The 20,775-nt window shown below is 38.3% G+C and overlaps 1 protein-coding gene across 1 annotated transcript in view; it reads left to right on the top strand.

Annotated features, from left to right (window-relative positions):
• Window positions 1–20,775, top strand: part of LOC150090007 (protein big brother-like) — an 83,434-nt gene that overhangs the window by 19,244 nt on the left and 43,415 nt on the right. Inside the window, exon 3 of the mRNA XM_090368930.1 lies at window positions 9,719–9,814. Coding sequence (XP_090225056.1) covers window positions 9,719–9,814 — 96 coding nt within the window. The remainder of the gene's footprint in view (window positions 1–9,718; window positions 9,815–20,775) is intronic.

Here is a 20,775-nt window from a genome sequence, read left to right as displayed (position 1 = left end):
AAACCATACAACTCTCGTCTGAGACGGAGTAATTCAGCCACGTTTAAAAAAAAAAATCCATAAAAATTCTTCGCGTCTCTAACGGGATTCGAAATCAGACCTTTACCACCGGGTGTAAAAGGACTGATTTATAACCACTGTGCTACCTACGAGGGCCCAGATTAAAGTGTCTGTATATCCCGAGCGTGTCATAATCGTAGGCCCAAAAGATAGATTTAGAGAAAAATATGTGCATTATATAAAATATGTCTCATAATACAGCATAATCATATGGCTACAATATTTATAGATGTATTACTATAATAAAAAAGTTTTGTAAAATAATTCAATTAAAGCATAATTAAGTATGATTTAGCATGCTTATTTTCTAATTTCTAAATCATCTAAGATTTGTTTAGACCTAAAACTTTTTCAGAGGCCCTAGGCACTAGTGTCTTTTGTACCCAGTGGCTAATCAGGGGTCCTGGGTCTCGAGCAAAAAACTGAATGGTGTTTTCTCCAAAAACAATTTCTTTTTTGTAGAATAGGTAAATCGACCACAGAATGCACACAATTTGCAGGCACGACGTATTTACTATTCGTAACTTTAACTGCCTCGGTGAAATCCTAAAACAACCCAACCACACCTCCCATTCCCTCCCTCGCTCGACGATAGCGCAGCTAGCTGGTCACTATGATCTTTGTTCTTCCAAACCTTGTGGAAAAAGACTTTGTTCTGTTCCCATCGAAACAGGGGAATTATGCAAATGAAAACGAATAAAACAAGCCTTGACTGCAGCACCTAAGTACCAAAAAATTAGAGAGCTTGGAACATTATTACTAAAAAGTAATGTTCAAAGCTGAAGCTAGCTTTTGTGTGGTTGCGCGATCCAATTTTTGGTTTACAACACCAAATACAGCGTAGTTTTTTTTTTTTTCTGTTAGCGATGAAGAGACAAAAAACCCCCCTCGAACTATTATATTAGGGTAACCCATTATTTCTAATATATACCCATTTTTGTATTTTGTCTGTAAATTGCGTGTATTCTCTGGTCGATCTGCATGTTTTGCTGGACGAAAAAAACCCGAGTTTCTGGGGAAAAAACTTTGCTATCTACGCCTGAGACCGACTAACTCAGCCACGGAATAAAAAAAGCGATGAAGCGACAAGTTAAATTAATGACACTTAAAAAAAAAAAAAAAAAAAAAAACAATAATAATAGCGAAGCTATGATTTATTCTAAATGAATGAGGCCTCGTGTAACCAAGTAGTCAAGGCGCAGCTACTACTAAATAAGGCGTGTTACTACTAAATACGGTAATATTCTTGTAATCGCTATCTGGTAAACTCTTCTGATCCTGTTGGACCATCCCAGTATAAACAAAAGATTATTTTATTTATTATTTGCAACGATCTCTCTCTCTCTCTCTCTCTCTCTCTCTCTCTCTCTCTCTCTCTGGAAAACGCCCCGAGTTCGATTCTTGTCTCCAGTGGCTCACCCAAAAATATTGTTTGGGGGAAGAACTTGCACATTCTACGTTTCTTTCACAAGCGTCAACATATGGCAGTACAAATTATATAATATAAAAAAATGTCTGTAGGAAGATTTAGCCCCTTCGTGGGTGAGTATCTGTTGAAGTTGAGAAATGCTTCTCGTCGGGAAATTTTAAAGACTTTTTCACAAAGTGAAGTAAGTCAATCTCAGGCCAGGATTGACTGTTCTCGCTCAATTAAACGACATTGAATCCTCAGGCGAGGACTGAATGTTGTTTTCTCTGGATTCCAGGTTTCCATCCCATCTATGGCTAGTTTGCAAAACACTCCAACTAACTTTAGAATATACCCATAATTTACAAATACCATATATTAAACTTCATGGCTACCTCCAGAGCAAATTCTAAAACAACTCAAACAAATCAACTACATATATAAACAGTCCAAGTACATATGCTGTACAACATTGAAAATAAGCATTATACGAACAGGAATTTTAATTTTCATTCTATAAAAGTATATCGACAACAGCCTCAGATAATTATAAGGATTATAAGAATCGATTCCAAATATTCCACTGTTTAAAAAATGGAAACTAGTCATAATCAAAATTAGCTAGCAGAATATTTCTCGATGCGACTGGTATTTAATTATCTATATGCAATTAAACACCAGTCGAACCGAGAAATAATCGGGTTTTTAATTGTCTATGTGATACTGGTGTTTAATTGTTGGTGTTTAATTAAACTGGTGTTTAATTGTCTATAGACAATTAAACACCAGTATCATGGTATCATGTAGCTTCAATTCCATGTAATCATCAATGAAACGCTATAATACTGTACACTTACGCTCAAAAATTGCTTTTATATTTTCCACGTGAAAGTAGTTATTGGTGTAGTTAGTAACCAACAAGTTCGTCAATGATTTACGCTCTTCATTGGGGTCGAAAAGAGATTAGTGGTCTGTGCGTGTGAGCTGCGTGGAAAACAAAAGTGGTTTGGAAATCGGCCGCTGGTCGATGCTCATCCTGCGCAGCTCGGAAAGTCAGCTCCACGATAACCCTCACAGATTTTATCCACAAATAATAAGCGACCATTTATCAAAGTGGCCAACGACAAGCCAGCTGCATCTGTTGAAGTAATTAACTCTAATTAATGGTCCCACTTTATTAATGAGGCGGGTGATAATGTGAACTGCCGCATATATTTCGTCGTCATTGGCTTTCCTCCTGGGGCATCACGCAGCGGCCTTTTATGGTTTCGGTCGGATGCGTGGAGGCCATTTAATAGGAAGTGTGAAGAATAAACAATGTATAGTTTAAAAGTTGTGTCCTCTTAATATGGCTGTGTTTGGAAATACTCAATGAAAACATGTTCTGATCAGGACAGACTGCAGATAAACTAAAACTCAATACGTGACATTTCCATGCTACCTTATTAGCTAATTCAGTCGACCGCATAAAAAAAAAAAAAAAAAAAATTCAGTCGACCGCATGTATTATCTATTGCCACGGATCATTATTTAAAAATCATTTAGTGTGCGGTTTTTTAAAAATAGAAAGATATATTCCGAATAATATTAAGTTAAAAAAATGTTTTGTAGCTTTTCAATCACCGAAGTATACATTGCACGTGTGCATCATCATGTTTGCTGCTTATCGGTAGCCAATGGTTAGTTAGTACATATGTACACTACTAAATCGGTTTGTAGAGGTTGGTTGAGATAATGATTGTAACTAAGTTAAGAGTGGCGTTCTATGTTCCAACGCATTCATCATTTCACACATAAGAAAATTAAATGTGACATCAAACGAGTTCCGGGTTGCTCAACCAATCGCATTTAAAGCAAAAATGACATTGGTATCAGTTAACATCTTCTGATCGTAAGCTGATATAGCCAAGATAGTGACGTGATTTCGCTCGGAAGATCATGAATAGAATCGGGATGAGATATTTCTGTCCAAGGCAGCTATCGAAAGTTCCTCCTTCTCAAGTAACTATTAAATGGCTAAATCTCAAATCTTGCGCCCTATCCAGCTTTGCGCTTCAAGCAGAAGCCTTGGTGACTGTCCAAGCCAGCTCCGTCCTTCTTAGAGGAAAGCTTAAATTAAATAGGCTGCCACAAATCAAAATAGAAGGTACCACTGTCAGACTAACCAACCAGATAAAGTACCTAGGGATAATTATAGATAGCAATCTCTCATTTAAACCCCATCTAAATTACCTCAGGAAGAAAATACGCAAATACACAGGACTCATACTAAGAATAACGTGAAAGGATTGGGGACTAAACAAGAGAACCCTCTCCTTATATTATAAAGTCTTATTTATACCAGCAATTATCTACGGCTCACCTGTATGGATGACGAAGACCAACACAGCAACAAATAGGAAAACATTAGAAACAATACAAAGGAACATACTACTAACCATCACTAGGACAAGCAATACAACCAGTACGGCAGCGCTTCAGGTCATTGCTGGTGCACTGCCCCTTGACTTAGAGGTAGTACGAACTGGATTAATGTATTATTACAAAAAGGCAATACCAATCACAACTAACGGCTTAATCCTCAATGTCACCACTGATTGGAAGCAGGAGCAAAAAAGAATTGATGCACACCTAACTCACATTTGGTAGCCAAGGTGGAATGACACCACCAAAGGAGCAATAACATACAAATTTCTTCCCCTAGTAACAAAAGCACCAGCATGGATCTACCCGGGCCTCAACACTACCTACTTATTAACAGGCCACGGCCCGTTCAAAGATAAACTAAACACAATGGGCATAACAGAAGACAGGAATTGTTCATGTGGAGAACCAGAAACTTGGAGTCACGTCATGCATGACTGCGACAACTATGAAGATATAAGAGCAAGTCTTATTGTAAGAATTCAGTATAACCCAATCCGCCAAGAGTCCCGACTATTGGACACATAGGAAGAGTACACAGCACTAACTAACTTCGCAAAACAATTATACACAAGAAGGAAAACAATTATGGCAATGCAACTTGATCCTCGGGAGGACAATAACACCCAACAGATATATCACAAACCAAATGTCATGGACGAACCAAAAATAAAGGAGACACACAGAAGAGTCAAAAGCAAGAGCAAAAGAATAAAATCTCAGCATGAAGAAATAGACACGCCATTTGAGCCTCAAGAGACCTGCGCAGGGCTACTCCTCCTAGGAGAGACCAAAGCAAGAATCCTGCGGCCGACCATCTCGGACTTGATACAAACGCGCCACAACGAAGTTCCTGAAAACGATGAAAACTGGAATGACATCAGAACTAGAGTGCCATCTGGCTATCAAATCTCGCACCTGCGAGATTTGATAGCCAACTTGATAGGATAACCCTAATCCCTGACGGGGGGGGACACACGCTCCCTTCCCCCTTGCCAAACCTATTTCCCTCTGGTGAGGCATGGGAATGCCCCACTGAAAAACGAGGGGTCACCTTCCCTATCGACCCCTCTGCTTCCTATTTCCCCCCAGCCTTCTGCCTCCCCACCCAAATCTGTCATCTCACACAGCGATTAGCCCTACATCAAAATTTTAAGCCACACCAAAATTCTTGCCCGACCCAATTAGGCTTTATCAACCCCTTCAGTGTAAAAATCCAAACAGTGCTCCTAAAGCAAAACGCCAAATTCGCAATAAAACATCCTCGTGACTATTTATTTTTCTAATTTTTATTTTATTTATTTTGATCCTAGCCACTGAAATCCCAGGAAAGTAGGTGGCAGGACCTGCCAGAGTACTGATTCAATCACTGGTAACACCCGGCCGGCCTTCCCGTGGCTGGTATTGGTAACGTCGGACCCCTAGTGGGGCCCGTCGGCTAACAGGCCGGATGAACAATGGGCAGAACATACTACATAGTACATATCCCACACACTTTTAAATCTCTGGCTTGACCGATACAGAGAACATACGCGGAGATGGGAGAAATCCCAGGAACCGTTAAACCCCAACATACCAAATACCAAAATACTACAATACTGTAGTATGTGTTATCCATGTCAGGCCATTTTGCCACCAGAGAGCAGCTGTCTCCTGGAGAGCCAATCCCCGGCGCCCGCGGAGCCGGACCTGTTCCAATAGTCTGTGCTACAGCACAAAGTTCCGCATCCACCGGCGGGTGTGCCATACCAGTGAATGCTAGAAAATCCCGTACTCAGGGTGCCCAATCCTGAGTACCAGCAAAAAAAAAAAAAAAAAAAAAAAAAATAATATATATATATATCCGATAATTCAAAATAAAACAACATAAAACATAAGCCAGTAGTATGGCAAAAAATGTAGAGCGAAAAATTAACATAAAATAACGTAAAAATAAACAAACAGGGAGGGGGAAGTAAAGGTAAGATATAAACAGTAGCCGACAGTCCCCTATATAATTTAGCACTTTAATTCCAATTAATAAAACCTATATATATATATACTGTATATAAATAAAATAATATTTAAATTAATTCAAAAATATATTTAAAAAAAAAGGTATTAGAAAGAATAGAACAAAATTATTAAAAAGAATATATATATATTTTTTTTCGCAGACTAATTATTTATTAACGAAAACAACAAGCGGCCCCAAACCAGAAACTGGCAAATCCGCTATGTACATACATAGATATATATACAATGATATATATATGATACATATAATGATACAATATATAATGATATATACATATAATCGTGTTAATTACAATGTTATAGGTGTAATGAACATGTAACATGTTCACACAGCAAATCACATCACGCAACTAATCAGAAGTATTAATTGTGGTACAGGAACCAGAATACAGCAGTCTTTTTCCGCCTAGGAAGAACGAAAACCGCACCCACTGGAGGTAGTGCTATACCAATGGGTGTTAGCTAATTCTGTGTCCACAGCTGCCCAAACTGGGTTACCAGCTTAATAAAAAAAAAAAAAAAGTAGATGGCAGGCGATATCAGATTCCTTGTTGTCGATATGTTGATAAACTTGAGAAGAGTTGCTTTCTTTTGGTGAAAACAGCAGAGCAGAACTGTTGTAGAGCTGAGAACGATTGAGAATTTTCAGTCAGCGCCACTTCATTTCCTTCAGAGAAGTTGCTGACATCAGCCTGTAGTGTAGATCTGTCATCGTAGTACAGGCTGCAGCGATACAGAATGTGCGTCCAGGTTTCCTCACCACCACACAAGCAGAGATTGGTGTCAGACAAGCCAAATTGAAATAGTTTGGAGTTGATGGAGCTATGCCCAGTAAGTATATACGATGTTGTTAGGCTGGGAGAAAACCATTGGCGGACGTTCTTGTTGAGAGGGAAGGTTACCGTAGGAACAAAAGAGCGGGTGACTTGACCAGTACTACTGGAATCCCATCGTGATTGCTACACACTGATAAGTTCATTCCAGATTCTCCGTTTCTCGTCTTTGATGTTAGCAGTTAAGTTGCATGAGATGCCGAGAATCTCGCCGGGAACTCCCTGCTTTAGACGATAGCATAGTCCTTTGAAGATGACATGCAGGTCTAGTGGTAAGAATCCAGCAAGGACCTGCAGAGCAGTAGAGGACACTGTCCTGCAGGCCCGGAGCATGGCAAGCAGCATAATCCGTTGAATGGAGATGAGCTTGGAACGGAGTTTAACATTGACGGCTCTATGAAACCAGACTCCCGAAGCATATGTTGTTATTGGTACGAATACTGCTGTATAATATAGTAAGAGAGTCTTCCTATTTAGTCCCCAGTCCGATTTGGAAATTCGGATAACTGCTGCAGTGAACTTCTTAATCTTCGAGGCGAGGTGATTAATATGAGAGGAGGAGGTTAACCTGTCATCTAAAATTACGCCAAGATGTTTTAATTCAGGAACAATAGGGATTTGCTTTCCGTCTATCTTTATATTTGGAGGTCTTCTGTAATTTAACTTGCCCTTAAAAACCATCAGTTTTGTTTTTAAAAAGAATAGAACAAAATCCAGGAATTTCGACAGGAGGGTTGCTCTGCAAGAGCGTGTACTGAGTCATAGCAGTGTGTGGCGAATTTTACATCCAGCGTGTACTAGGTCTCAGCAATACAGACTACCCTTCCAGAATGCTCCCATAGTCAGTGGCGGATCTTAACAGAAAATGTGCATTATCTCGAAAACGGTTCATTTGCGGCCCGATGTTCACTGGGACTTTTTTTGCTTATTTTAGTTTGTACTTTTCACCTTTAAATTATTGATCACGGTGTATGCCTCAGTATTCTGGTCTTCAGTTTCCGGTCCTCAAATAAATTTCTAGCATTGGAACACCGAATCCAGAGGTGACTGAATAAAATCGCAGGGAATTCCCTCCCCGTTATTTCTAAAGTGGTACTCTACACTAAACTGTCACTTATTGACAGTTTTCAATAAGAAGCTTATTGCAAACAGAAACACGCCCACCCTCGTCCAGCTCGCTACAGGATGAATGCACTCACCCAAAATTTCAACCATAATTTCTGAGCTATGGACAAAAGAGATAACTAACGGTAACCTGCATCTCTCATTACGCAATAACCTAAACAACTTCGCAGTCTCAGAAGCATGTTTTTAGCGAATACCCTTGATCCCTCTAACACGCTGGAAATTCATCAAATAAATACTGCGAGAACAAGGACATACAGGTTGCAAATACTTATGGAAACATATTCCTCCAGTCTCTGATGGGATTTGAACCTTGACTTTTCCAAACGAGTGACAAATGGCGACGCCACTGTACTCTCACTAAGGAAAGGATGTAAACCTTGAGGTCATTTGGACGAACGCAGCCGAATGGTCAGAGGGCAAGTAGAGAGTTATCGAATGTTCGAATTATCAGCATGTTCGAATCTAAGAAATACGACAATATTCTTGTAGTTTATCTTCTATTTGGCCATCTCGAAGTATAAACAGAAAATTTATTTTATTTATACGTTAGTTATTATTAACATTACTGGAAAGAGGAGTCCGAGAAAAACTCCTCCTTATTTAAACATGTCACCTTACATTTCTTCTCTCACCGCAAGCGAGCAGTGCCAAGTTGTTACAAACAACGCGATGTCAATCAGTACTATATACTGTATTGACTAATTTACATCTTGCCCACATTCAAGTAATAACGGTTTCTTTTAGTAGAAATCAAAATCTAAACGCCACTGTACCTGGTTCCGCTTCTTGTTTGTTATTGGCATTAAAAAAAAAAAAAAAAAAAAAAAAAAGAGCAGAACTTGTAATGGTATTAACCTGTCCTTGACTTTTCCACAACTTCATATGCTTAAATTAAACACTAACACGTTTCCAGACATTGATAACGTGCTATCACTAGTTTAATTTATTTTAAAAGCAGCTTAATTTACCTTTTCTCCCCTACCTTTTCCAACTTTTAATTCGTCCTTCCTCTGAATCGTGTTTGCTTCGTAATTTTCAACAGATGTGCCGATCCATTCATTCATTTTCTGCTGATGGTTATCAGCTTAAACCTTCCATTAGCCTAACTTACAGTTAATTCAAGTGTTTGAGGTTACCCGACCACAATGAGCTATGCTGATTAATGATTTCCTATTGTTCGCTCGTCAATTAAAGATGTAGAAGGGAGGTTATTAGAACACTCCACGGCGACTTCAGGTCATCTTGTGGTATTCAAAGGATGAAATTTTAGCACCTTCTTTGCTTAAAGATTTCTTCGTTATGGCTTACGTGTGTGATAAGCGAGTTTAGGAACCACTCGTTTGGAAAGGTCTGGATTCAAATCTGGGATTTGAATCCAGATCAACTTCTTCAATCTTGGCTTTAGTCACTCGATCTTGGACCGAGAAAGTAGGGTTTAATGTAGTGAGTTATTTAGGTTTTTCATTCCGCATAACATGAAAATTTGCCTGTGACCCAATGCTCCTATAGAAATAGCACATTTAACCAGTACAGGTGCTATATCTGGTCACATGAAGACAAACGTGTTTCTTCCTTAACCCTGCTACCCTTCCCATAGCTAAAATTTGGATATAAGATTCTTATTGAGTTGGCAGTTCTGGAAAAACTTCTTTTTTCTTTCAGATTAATAATTACTCGGAAAATTAAATTAATTAGATATTAATATTCAACTTATTAATTTAGTATGCGAATGGAATTGTAAAAACAGAATTTTTTTTTCTTTAACAAAAAAGGTTGCATCATTGCATTCATATTGATATTACAGCAATTGAATGTATTCAGTGATTTTTATTTTATTTTCTTCTTTCAGGCTTTTGTAGCGACGGGGACAAACTTACAACTTGTATTTAGTCCTTGTACAAACGGATACAGCGAAGGCTGTGACTTCGATAAGGAACAGGGAAAGGTAAAGTGATTTTTTTTTTGTTTTACTTAGTGTGTAATTCGGTTTTGTGATAACACAGGTGCATATCAGCAATAAGACAGTCCAGCATATATATCAACTATTGAAGTTAACACGACAGATCAATTCCCACACCAAAGTCCTAAAATCTTCACTGAAAAATTTGTGGAATAAAGAGAAGATGGGATACGCGGAAAAACAAGATTTATTCCTTTTTCTTTGGACCTTCGTTAACTGTGTTATTCCTCAACATAAAAACCAGGCGGTCATCTAAATACTCGCGGCAGACCCCTGGTGTTGTTGTAGACCATGTCTGGAAGGCAGATCATTTGTTGCTCCGAACTTTTTTGAAAGAAGTTTTAAGGTAGTAAGGTGTAATTTGAAGAGTGGGTAGAAGTGATTCACGTGGCACAATTAAGGGTAGCCTCTGTATACACCCGTGGGCGCTACTGTAGTTAGGGAGGGAAATTATCGGCCCTCACTTTGTGGCAGTGACCGCCTGTCCCGCCCACAGGTGTTCGGAAGGCTAATAACTGTAACTTGTTGCCTAATATTAACTTGGTGGTTGGGAAACTTTTCAGCGAGTTTTTGGATGCTGCGATAGCAAAGGAGAAAAAAAAAGTAGAAATTTTTTGGTGACTGGTTTTGTTCAATTGGTTATTTTCACTTTTAGTATTTTAAAATCTTATTATTATCAGAAAAGGAAGAATAATTTAAAGAATACTCATCTTTTTCGTTTAAAAAAGATTAGGACAAAGCAAAGGACTCTCGTATGTAACCTGAGAACGTAACCTCAGTACGTAGGAATACAACAGGTAAACAATTCAAGTATTCTTAGTAGATGCAATGAGTTTCCTTTATTATTTTTTGTTCTGGTTATTAATGCTGCTTTCTACATAGTGTTTATCTCTAATTAGAATCAGAATTTTTTCAAAATTTTCTCTTTTTTTTTTTTTTTGTCACAAAATTCACAAATTTCATATTCTCAAAATTAATAAACAGTCAGTACACACCAATGTGGGTTATTGTGTTCGAATTTCTGTCCATTTAAGGGAAGTTAAGCTGATTGGATATTGAAAAGTTCTTGGGGTGTATTTCCATTAAAGATAAGAAACATCCTTGGGAGTTTTGACTTGAGTGATTTTTATTACTTCTCATGGATATTGGTTACTGTTCTGGACAGTAATTTATTATTATTATTTTAAATTCTGTTTCGTAACCTATATACCCCGTACCAGTACAATCCTGGGGATAGACGGGCTGTGGGAAAATATCTAAATAAATTATTTAGATCAGCTTGTTTCTTTACATAATATAAAATATAAAATAATATTTTACATACTATTGTTGTTTGTTTGTTATTTGGTTTTTAGGAGCATTAGCAACTAAGGCCATATTGCTCCGGGATATGCGGTGGTCATTCCCTGACCTTTCCGCATCCTCCATATTTGGTGGTGACGAGCTCGAACCCCGGACTAATCAAGAAGCATGTGCTATGCACTGCTGCTCCTTCCCACCTGGCTACGGAGGCGCCTTTTACATACTATTAACATGTAACCTAAATATATAATATACAAAGCAATATGGAAAAAGTGCTGTAAAAAAGGGTTTGACAGAATGAAATTTTTGTATACTTGGCTGTCACTCTGGTGGGGGTAGGTGTCTACAAGGCAGAATCTCTCTCTCTCTCTCTCTCTCTCTCTCTCTCTCTCTCTCTCTCTCTCTCTCTCTCTCTCTCTGCAGCAACAATTTTCGAATCATTCCTGTTAATTAATCACAACCTGCTGTCTACGCTAACGATCTAGAGCCGTTGCTTACATCAACTAAAGTAGAGGCGACTCAACTAATTTCTGAAGTAGTAACTCAACTACCTCTACGTTTACTTATAAATAGTGCTTAAAATTAATAAAGATACGACATAAATAATATTCAATAGGAACAGAATTAACAAAATCTCGGTCTTCATTAATGGAGTTACCGTGGCCTTATTTCCGATCATAAACTGACTTGCTTCTCATTTTAAGGAATCCAGAACAAACAAGAAATTGCAAGGATTTTTAAGAAGTCTCAAATGATAATAATACATTTCGAGACTTTTATGGTTTTTTGATACCGTTTTGCTAGCAATGCCAATTGCTCCCCTCAAGTGTAGAGCATTATCATCCGGTAGAAAGAACTGAAGGCCTACTGCACTCCATAAAATATCTGTCAATGAATTCGAGGATTTCCTCTCTGTCCCTCACAGCAGTCATAGTTTTTTCTTTCAGGAAGATGTGTTCCGTATATGCTTTAGGCATTATGCTTGCCCCCAAGATTATCTCCTCCGCAGCAATTCCCATATATTAATACACGCTAAAGAAACGAAAACTGTAACTGATTAAAATTTCGAATGATTACAATGTTTTATTTAAAATATTAATTAAAAATTTTTTACAATGTCTAAAATTAATATTGGATGTGAATACAAGGGCTGACTCTGATGTGCATTCCGTTGAAGAGGTGTTGGATGTCATTTCATGGTATGTCATTTCTGGCCTGTTGCACTTCAGCTCTCCGTTGAGAGATCGAAAGTGCAGGTATCGAATTCGAGATCAGGCGCCTTCCGTTCGTGTTCCAAACATATTTGATTGGAGTTAGATCTTATATTGCAGGATATGGGAGAAAAAGAGCAAATCTGGTGATACTGACGGTATGTGGGAGGCCATTATCCTGCTGGAATATCGCGTTATTCATATTCTCTAAAAACGGGATGACCACTGTGTTTATGATACTTTCAATGTAATAACTGGGCTGTTATAATGCTCTCCATAAACCTGACAGTTGTTTTCATGTCATACCCGATGATTCCCCAGACCATTATTACATCGAGCGCTTGTGACGTCTCTCTCCCTTATACAGCTGCTTTTCCAGGAGTCTTCTGCATCTCATTCGTCCATCAGTCACACCGTGACTAAAACGGCTCCCATCAATAATCACTATTGGGCGCCATTCCAGCCTCTAATCACCCGTCCACGACTCTATTCATCAGTGGTGTCGTGCACGGTGAACAAGAGGCAAACAGTTCAATGGGATTCGAGATCGCAGTTCCGCTTCCGGCGAACTGTGCGAGGTCTCATCATTGGGTTGTTCATGCCTTCACAGGGCCTTCCTATCCACCGACGAGACTCCTGGATGGTCCAGTTCCTTCCTCTTCCCATTGTGTCCATCATCAATAAACTATAGACACCCCTCGTCCAACTCATTCAGTAATACATTACCTACAATCTCAAAATCTGTCATGCTCTCTAATCTAAATATGCTACCTTGGAAGTATCATATAATCTCCAGGAACCTCGTGATCTTCGCCCAACTTCCCTCCGGAAAATTAAGCTCACCTGATATCTGGGATATCATTGTTAGACCGTCAGATCGTAATAGAATTCATACTAGCGCATTGCCATACAGATCCAAGCTGCGTAGCATGACCTCCCTGGATAACATGTTTCCATTTAATTCCATGGAAACATTTAACAAATTATCCATTGATCATGCAAATCCCACTCTGGGGTAGGATTATGCTGGTACCCTCTTGTGGGTGCGGGATCTATGCCGCTGGCACTCTGCTGAGTGCGGGATATCCCTTCAGAGTGCAAGGCCAATCGCGCTCATACGGGGGCGCCTGCTCCCGTGACTTTAATTCCCTATACCCTCTCCCCACTTCGCCTCAAATCACCGGGTGGGCCCTTCACCTTGGTCCATTTCTGTTCCTTACCCTACATTCTGACCCACTCTACTCTTACTCTAATTCCTAGTGTGCTCTCTTCAACAAAAAGTTATTTATTTTATTTATTTATTTATTTTTACTTGGAACCTCAGGCGACCCTGGCAGAGACCAGCCAGGGTATAACGGGCAGCCTGGCTCACCTCCCAGTGGTGGTGGCGGGCAACGTAGGATCCCACTAGGGGCCCTGCGGCCAAGCAGCCAGAGACGCAACAACAGAACAAAACACAGTACTTCATAAACAAAAACATTACACTTTTTTCTGGCCTTTGCAGTTGTTCTGCATTCCATCACAGAGTACATACGGCGCAGATGTGGGAAACCACCGGTGGCGCCTGACCCAAAATACTATGCCACTATCCATTGACTGTCAGAAGCTCTGTAAGGACAAAACGCACAGATCTGCCTCTCTGGCAGATATGTATGCCCTGATCAAACTGTAGGTGATATAACTTCTGGGATGCTATATTATCCACTTATTGTTGTATTTATGTATCTACGATTATGTATTTATGTTGCATTTATGTATTTATGTAATTAGATGGTGTTTTAGGCCATGTATTGTGTCAATTCATTTGAGTACTCTGTACATAAATCGTAAATAGTGTGGCAATATTTATTTATTCATTATCATGTAACCCGGTTACTCTAGCTGGATAGCTGTAAAGGGACATTTCTTTGGAAATAACTTGATATTAATAATAATATCGCAGTCCGTCAGTTGAATATATGGAGCAATCTAAGAAAATGTTATATTTTTTTATGTAAAAAAAACAGTAATTTCGAGTCTATAATTTTTTACAAACGTTATCTCTTTTAATACTGAATAAAATTCTATGAAAATTTAACCATTTTATTCCTATAATCCTTCTTGACATTATCACCAACTTTAGTCAAAATTGGATCACTTTTTCGTGGTGTCCCACTAAAGGAAATAGAACCGGGACACCACGAAAACGCTAAATATCATTAATGAACTTCAACCGGATCGTTTTACGGATCTGAGCCTGAGGTAGACGAGTGATCAATGCGTAATATTGTATACCTTTGAATTAGAGTGGTTCGAGCCACCAAATGCAGTATAATATAGTATTCTTGTTTTTGACTCTTCTGACCTATGTGGTCGTGCTAGAATATTAGACAGAACATATTTTGTGCTTTTATTAATTGAGTACTTCAATTAATTGAATATTAAATTAATAGTACTTACATTGTGAAACATTTAAATACTTTTATAATTCTTTTAGAATAATTAATATTAATAAGGACCACCGGTTTGGCTTTTTAAGTTTTAATGTTTTATTGCACATTTTTATATTTAATTCATTTTTAAATTTAACTTTTATTAACGAGATGTTAACTTTATTAACTCATATAAGTTAGTGCAAATGCATCGTGTCTATACGCAGTAAATTAATGGAAATTATTATGGTGGCATCGTTTCATTACATCTCATATTGTGAATGCCTTCACAACGAGTTGTTTATTTAGTTATACTTCGAATAAGTAACGCTTCCACAATAGAGAAGAGTCTTGCTACTTATTCTCAGTGGACACCACCACCCAGACGGCCGTTTAAAGGTATATATGTAGGGGTACAATGCTCTTAACCTACAGGATCTTAATAGTTGGAGAAATGCTTAAGACTTAGCGGAAATAAGAATGATAGCAGGAGACCAAAGTTTACCCCGAAAGGGGTAAACTTTGGTCTCCTGCTAAAAGGAGCCACATTAATTTTACTCACATTTCATACTCCTGGAAAAGGAGCCACATTAATTTTACTCACATTCATTCCTTTATACGTACCTCGAATAAGTAACGCTTCTCCAATAGAGAAGACTATTGTTACTTAATCCCAGTCTCAGTAGATACCACCAAAACGGCCATTTCAGAGCTATTTAAAAATGTGTGGGATAATATCTCTATTATCCACTTGTCCCCATTAGACCTAGAAAAGCAAAAAACAGAGGAAAGTTATAGTAGGAGAGAAAGAAGAAGAAACGGCGTTGAAGGATGAAAGGAACAGTAACTCCTCAAACTCCTCGAATAGGCAATGCTTCACCCAGTGGCGTAGCTACCATGTAGGCAGGCAAGGCAATTGCCTCCGGGCCCGGAGTCTTTGGCTGTCTCCTGTTTTTGCAATTTTCATTAATTAAGTAGGGGCCAGAAAAAGGGTAGCTACGCTAGTGGCTTCACCATTAGGGAAGACGGTTACCTATTTTCGATAACCCCGGGCAGCATCAAGCTCCGCGATTGCCATTTCAGAGCTATTTGGCCTTTGAACGGTGAGTAGGTACGCAACCTAATGGTATAAAACAGCTGACAGGCAGTTGTGAAATTAAGTCCACAATATCAGAGATGCCAAATGGCGTTTAGTAGTTTAATACTTAATAAGAATTCAGGACAAAAGGCTTGGACTGCGGGAAAATGTAACATGTCTGTAAATTTTCCCGCAGTCTGAGGCTTTTGCCCAGAATTCTTATCAAGATGTTACCCTTAAGAGTTTTTAAAATAATTATTTGGTGAATGGGAGCAGTTTAATATGGGAGACTGGATAAACGTTAATGAAAGCTCCGAGGGCTGATGAAAGGTTACAATCATAGTTTCTCCATCTCTGTCCCAGAACCTTATATGAAATGCGAACTGGTCCTGGAAGAGGGTGTTTCCATACCACCAGAACTTTTGAGCACCCTCATTACGAGCGTCAGAGCTCGTTTCAAGTGTGCCTGGCTATTATGGGTTAATCGTATACCCTATTAAGGCGTACAGCCTTCTCTATTAAATACCCAGTTTCAGATACAAGCAAAAGCTGATTTTCATATTTCAGAAATTTTCACCTAGTTTCACAAACGATCCTGCTGCGCCATGACTAATTTACTTCCAGACAAAATTTTATAGACCTGTATCAATTATTTTACAAACTGTTACACTTTTGCTATCCGTAACTTAAATTTTGAACACTAATACAAATGTATATACATCAATACAAGGCGGCCCAAAGGTCACCCGTATTTCCTGTCCGTCTTTTCATACGTATTTCCTTTCCGTCTTTTAATATTTAATAGAAATATTAAATTATCTTGATAATCCTGTCTTCATCAAGTATATCTGTTACAAACTTGTTAATGCTTTTAATGAAATAGCGATTTTACTTTACTATTTTTTTAAAACTCCAGTTGAAGTTTATGCATATTGTCTTGGTTTCCGTTTATCTCTCTTATTAATAAGCGGAAATATACAGCGACAGTGAGTAATTACTGTGTCACTCATCTTAAATCTGTGAAGATCCTTCAGCTCTTAAAAACACAGAGTACGCCCGGAAGTTATTTTAATTTCCTAGTACAAGCGCAGTAGGGGGTGTTGTATGCATGGCTGGTCGTAAACAAGTAAAAATAAGGTACGTCTCGTCCATCGTTGATTATGAAAGTTATTTGGTTATAGTTCTGCCGAGTGCAGGTTATGATTCAGTAGCTGTGGACATTGTCGAAAGGATGCGCCAACAAAGGAAGTCTAACTTCTTAATTTTTTATGTTTCACACCAGAGAACTTGACATGGCGTAAGACATGGTTTTTTTTTTTTTTTTTTTTTTTACCTTTTAAATTCAAATTCTAGATAATTAGGCTTAACGGTTGTCATCTCCCAACCGGATTTACTTTCAAAGGCGTTCTAAACCGCTTCCGGTCGATGGTTAGAATAGACGTACCATCGTGAACGATTTTTGTAGTATTCTGATATATCAGACAGTGATGGGCTCTATGATATTATTTTGAAAAGAAACTAAAACGAAGTTAGTCATTCTGTTGGATAGGTGCGCTAAATTGTACCTGTACACTGTACCTTTCCCAACAGCAAACTTCATAATATTGCTGTGCAACTGAAAAACTAAATACACTATATCCTGTAAACCAAGCTACTATGATATTATAAGATGGCGACACATACATAATGCACGCTGGTTTGTGCAATACTGTATACGCTTACTGTTGATTCCATTTTTCTACGTCTGCACTTTCCAACAAACATTCTGAATAATAAAACAGTACGAAGGGCCTTGTGGATAGCACAGTTGGTAGAATTGCCATCCTCCCCACACCGGGTGGAAAAGGCCTGAGTTCGAGTCCGATGATGTGAGGAATTTTATGGGCCTTTTTCACTACGTGACTGAGTTAGTCGGTTTCAGACAAGGGTAGCATGGTTTTTTCCCCTACCGGAAACTGGTTTTTCGTCCAGCAAACAGAAAAACGATCACAGAACACACGCAATATACAGACAGTATATACGGAGCAACACGGCCTTAGTTGCTAATGCTCCTAAAACCCAATAACAACAACAATATAAGGGCCATCCCCATGACTTCAAATGGGGACGCTGTCCTCTTAGTTCGAGAGCCATTGTGACTGCCTATATCAGTTTTTGGGAGCTGAATTATCTTCCTATAACTACGGGGAAGGGAGGGAAAGCCATTTCTATCCCTGGCTCTTCTCAAAGTAATATAATTGCTCACGTGTCAGCAGATGGCCATGCTGTTTTGTTGGATGAACTTCAGGTTAGCTAAGGGAAGTATGCATAAAACTTCTACCGATTTAAGTTCGTAGATAGCGTTTCCAGAGAAAGATGCGCTTTGCTTATTTGTTTGAGGCATCTACAGAAGAACGTTTTTCGAGAGTAGCTCACCAATAACTGAAGGTAATGCAGTTACCCTTGTGATTTATTCAGTTTTTGGGTAAGCTACTCTCGAAGAACGTTCTTCTGCAGAGTTCCGTTCTTCGAAGAGTGGATCCATGGAGAATGGATCCACTCTTCGAATAAATTGCGTAAGTAAATTTAGCAGATCTCATTGAGTCTTCCTTCCGTTTTGAATTTGGCGGGCTTTAAAACACACTCTATTGGTTAACGGAAGCCTTCTTTTTGGTGGAATTCATGCATCAGAAGGTGTAATGCAACATTAAGAGGGTGATGGACACACTTACCAAACTAACTCTCTGCTTTTATGCATACGAAAAAAATCATAACTGCGATTTTAAGGCTTAAAAGCTGTTAGTTTTATGCATGTTTATTTATTTATTTATTATTATTTTTTTATTATTTTTATTATTATTATTTTTTTTTGCATGAGATCATTTGTGAACTACGTGTCGGTTCGGATAATGCGTACAGAATAGCGGTCGTACATTAAAAACTGAAAAATCGTTTGTTTTTAGCTATTTTAAAAATAAACACTGCATTCCTTTAGTCTTTTCCATAAGGAACCAGCTCAAATCCAAGAAGTGATTCCATCGTAGATTTGGGATGAGTTTTTAGAATACGTGTAGAGGCAGCTAAGGTCTTGAGGCGTCAATACATTGTGTTTGTGAACTGAGTATATTCTACCCTGTTTAAAAGATTAAAAAAAAAACAAAAAAAACAACAGAGTTTTCAGGAGAAGGCAAGCCATGCAATCTTCGGAAAAGACCGACCAATTTCACCACGATGTTTAAAAAAAAAGTTCCTTATGCCCCAACGGGAATCAAACCCAATCCCCTGATGTAGAACAGCAGTCCTAGCCACTGCTATCCATGCTGCCTTACTCCATGAAAGGCGGTAGAGGCTCTCTACCAGAGTAAGCCAAAGCATTGGAGTTCTTAACAAGAGAAACAATTTTAGTGATTGCTGTATTGCGTAGTAAAAACGTCTGGGATGAGGGAACATTGCATTACAAATAAACAGCATCATATACTTTTCTTAGAAGTGCGGTTTATTTGTGGTATAATGCTTTGGCAATTTTTGAGGATAATCTCCCAACAAAAGGGATCGGAGCACTAGTGGAAAGACACTCCCTTGCAAAATTCGTCAGTAACATCGCCTATTCTGAAGGAAGAAAAAGACAACAACAAAAGAGATCGCAAGTCCCATGAATTTAAATAGTTAATCTGTGTTGAAGAACTTTGGCCTGACGCAGCCAAGTGATTAGAGTGCGAGTGAAACAGCGCACTGGTTTGAGTGACAGTGGTTCGAGAATACGTGACTTCTTAAATACAGTTAATGATTATATTCATTAACAAAATGATTGGTTGTAAACTCCCCTTGTTTGGTGGCTTTCCCGAAGAATAAACAGACCAAATACTGCAACGCAAATGTTAACTTTTCGGATAATTTAGCGGAGAATTTTTGAGTCAATCTATGGTTTCTGAGGAATGTGCATAAATTATTTTATCCACTTTGACCTTTGTAACTGAGTTCTAAGTAATTCAATTAATAATGAGTGACCAGATCATTTTTTAAATGGAAGTGAAATTTTTACGTTTTTTAATTGATTTCTCTTAATTTTTTTATTTGGTGATTAAGCGAAAGGAAAATTGTGGGAATATTTCCCAAATTTTTTAATTTATTCCCAAGCTATTTCTAATTTTATGAAATTATCAATAACGTCTACAAAACATTTTCTGATACGTATTAATATATTCATCCTTTGATGCAATGCAATTTTCTGGTTAAAATGTAAGAATTTAATTCTTCTTTTACGTAAAGTTCTCGTATTTGCAATATATCCGTAAAGTGAGCTGATTGTAATTGTACAGCTTACAAGAAGCGGAACTACGAGATTATTAAAAAAAGCTATAATCCCAGTCAGCGCTAGCGGTGCAAATTATTGTCTTTGTTTTTAACAAAGCGAGAGGAAGATGGACACAATTATTGCGCTTTGATAAGGGTGGAGGTGCACGATTCGCTCGGAGGCAAGCGCAACACAAAGGAAGTGTCACTCAGGTAATGATGAGATGGACCACAGTGTGTCTGTCGTTCACGCTCCTCTTGCTGCGTCCTTGACATTGGGTTCTGGGAAAATTGTTGGTAACTAGCAGCTAGCCGTACACGCGAATTTTCTGTTGTCGGGTTTTACAATAGAAAAAACATCGTCGTGGTCATTGTGGCTTAATTTTCCTCACTTTTCTACAGGCTTTATTAATCAGTCTCCCCACTCTTTTTTTTTTTTTTTTTGCTTTCGTCACTTATTTGACAGATAGTTTTTGCTTATCACTTGTATGTTGTAATGAGCTGCTGCGTGTTCCACTTTGCAGATTGACGACTGTTTTAACGGAGAAACTGATTAGTCTTCCGGTAGTTGTACCGGAACATTAATTTTTAATTAAGTATTTCAAGTTTTCAAATTCATAATTTCAAAAGAAAAATTAATATACAGAATATGCTCGAAACTGTAATCGGAAA

This window comes from Mastigoproctus giganteus, chromosome 2 (assembly GCF_048544385.1).
Source record: "Mastigoproctus giganteus isolate SK-2022 chromosome 2, ASM4854438v1, whole genome shotgun sequence".
Classification (NCBI taxonomy): Eukaryota; Metazoa; Arthropoda; class Arachnida; order Uropygi; family Thelyphonidae; genus Mastigoproctus; species Mastigoproctus giganteus.
The sequence above is the reverse complement of the archived record's forward strand: the minus strand, read 5'-3'. Positions and strand labels throughout refer to the sequence as shown.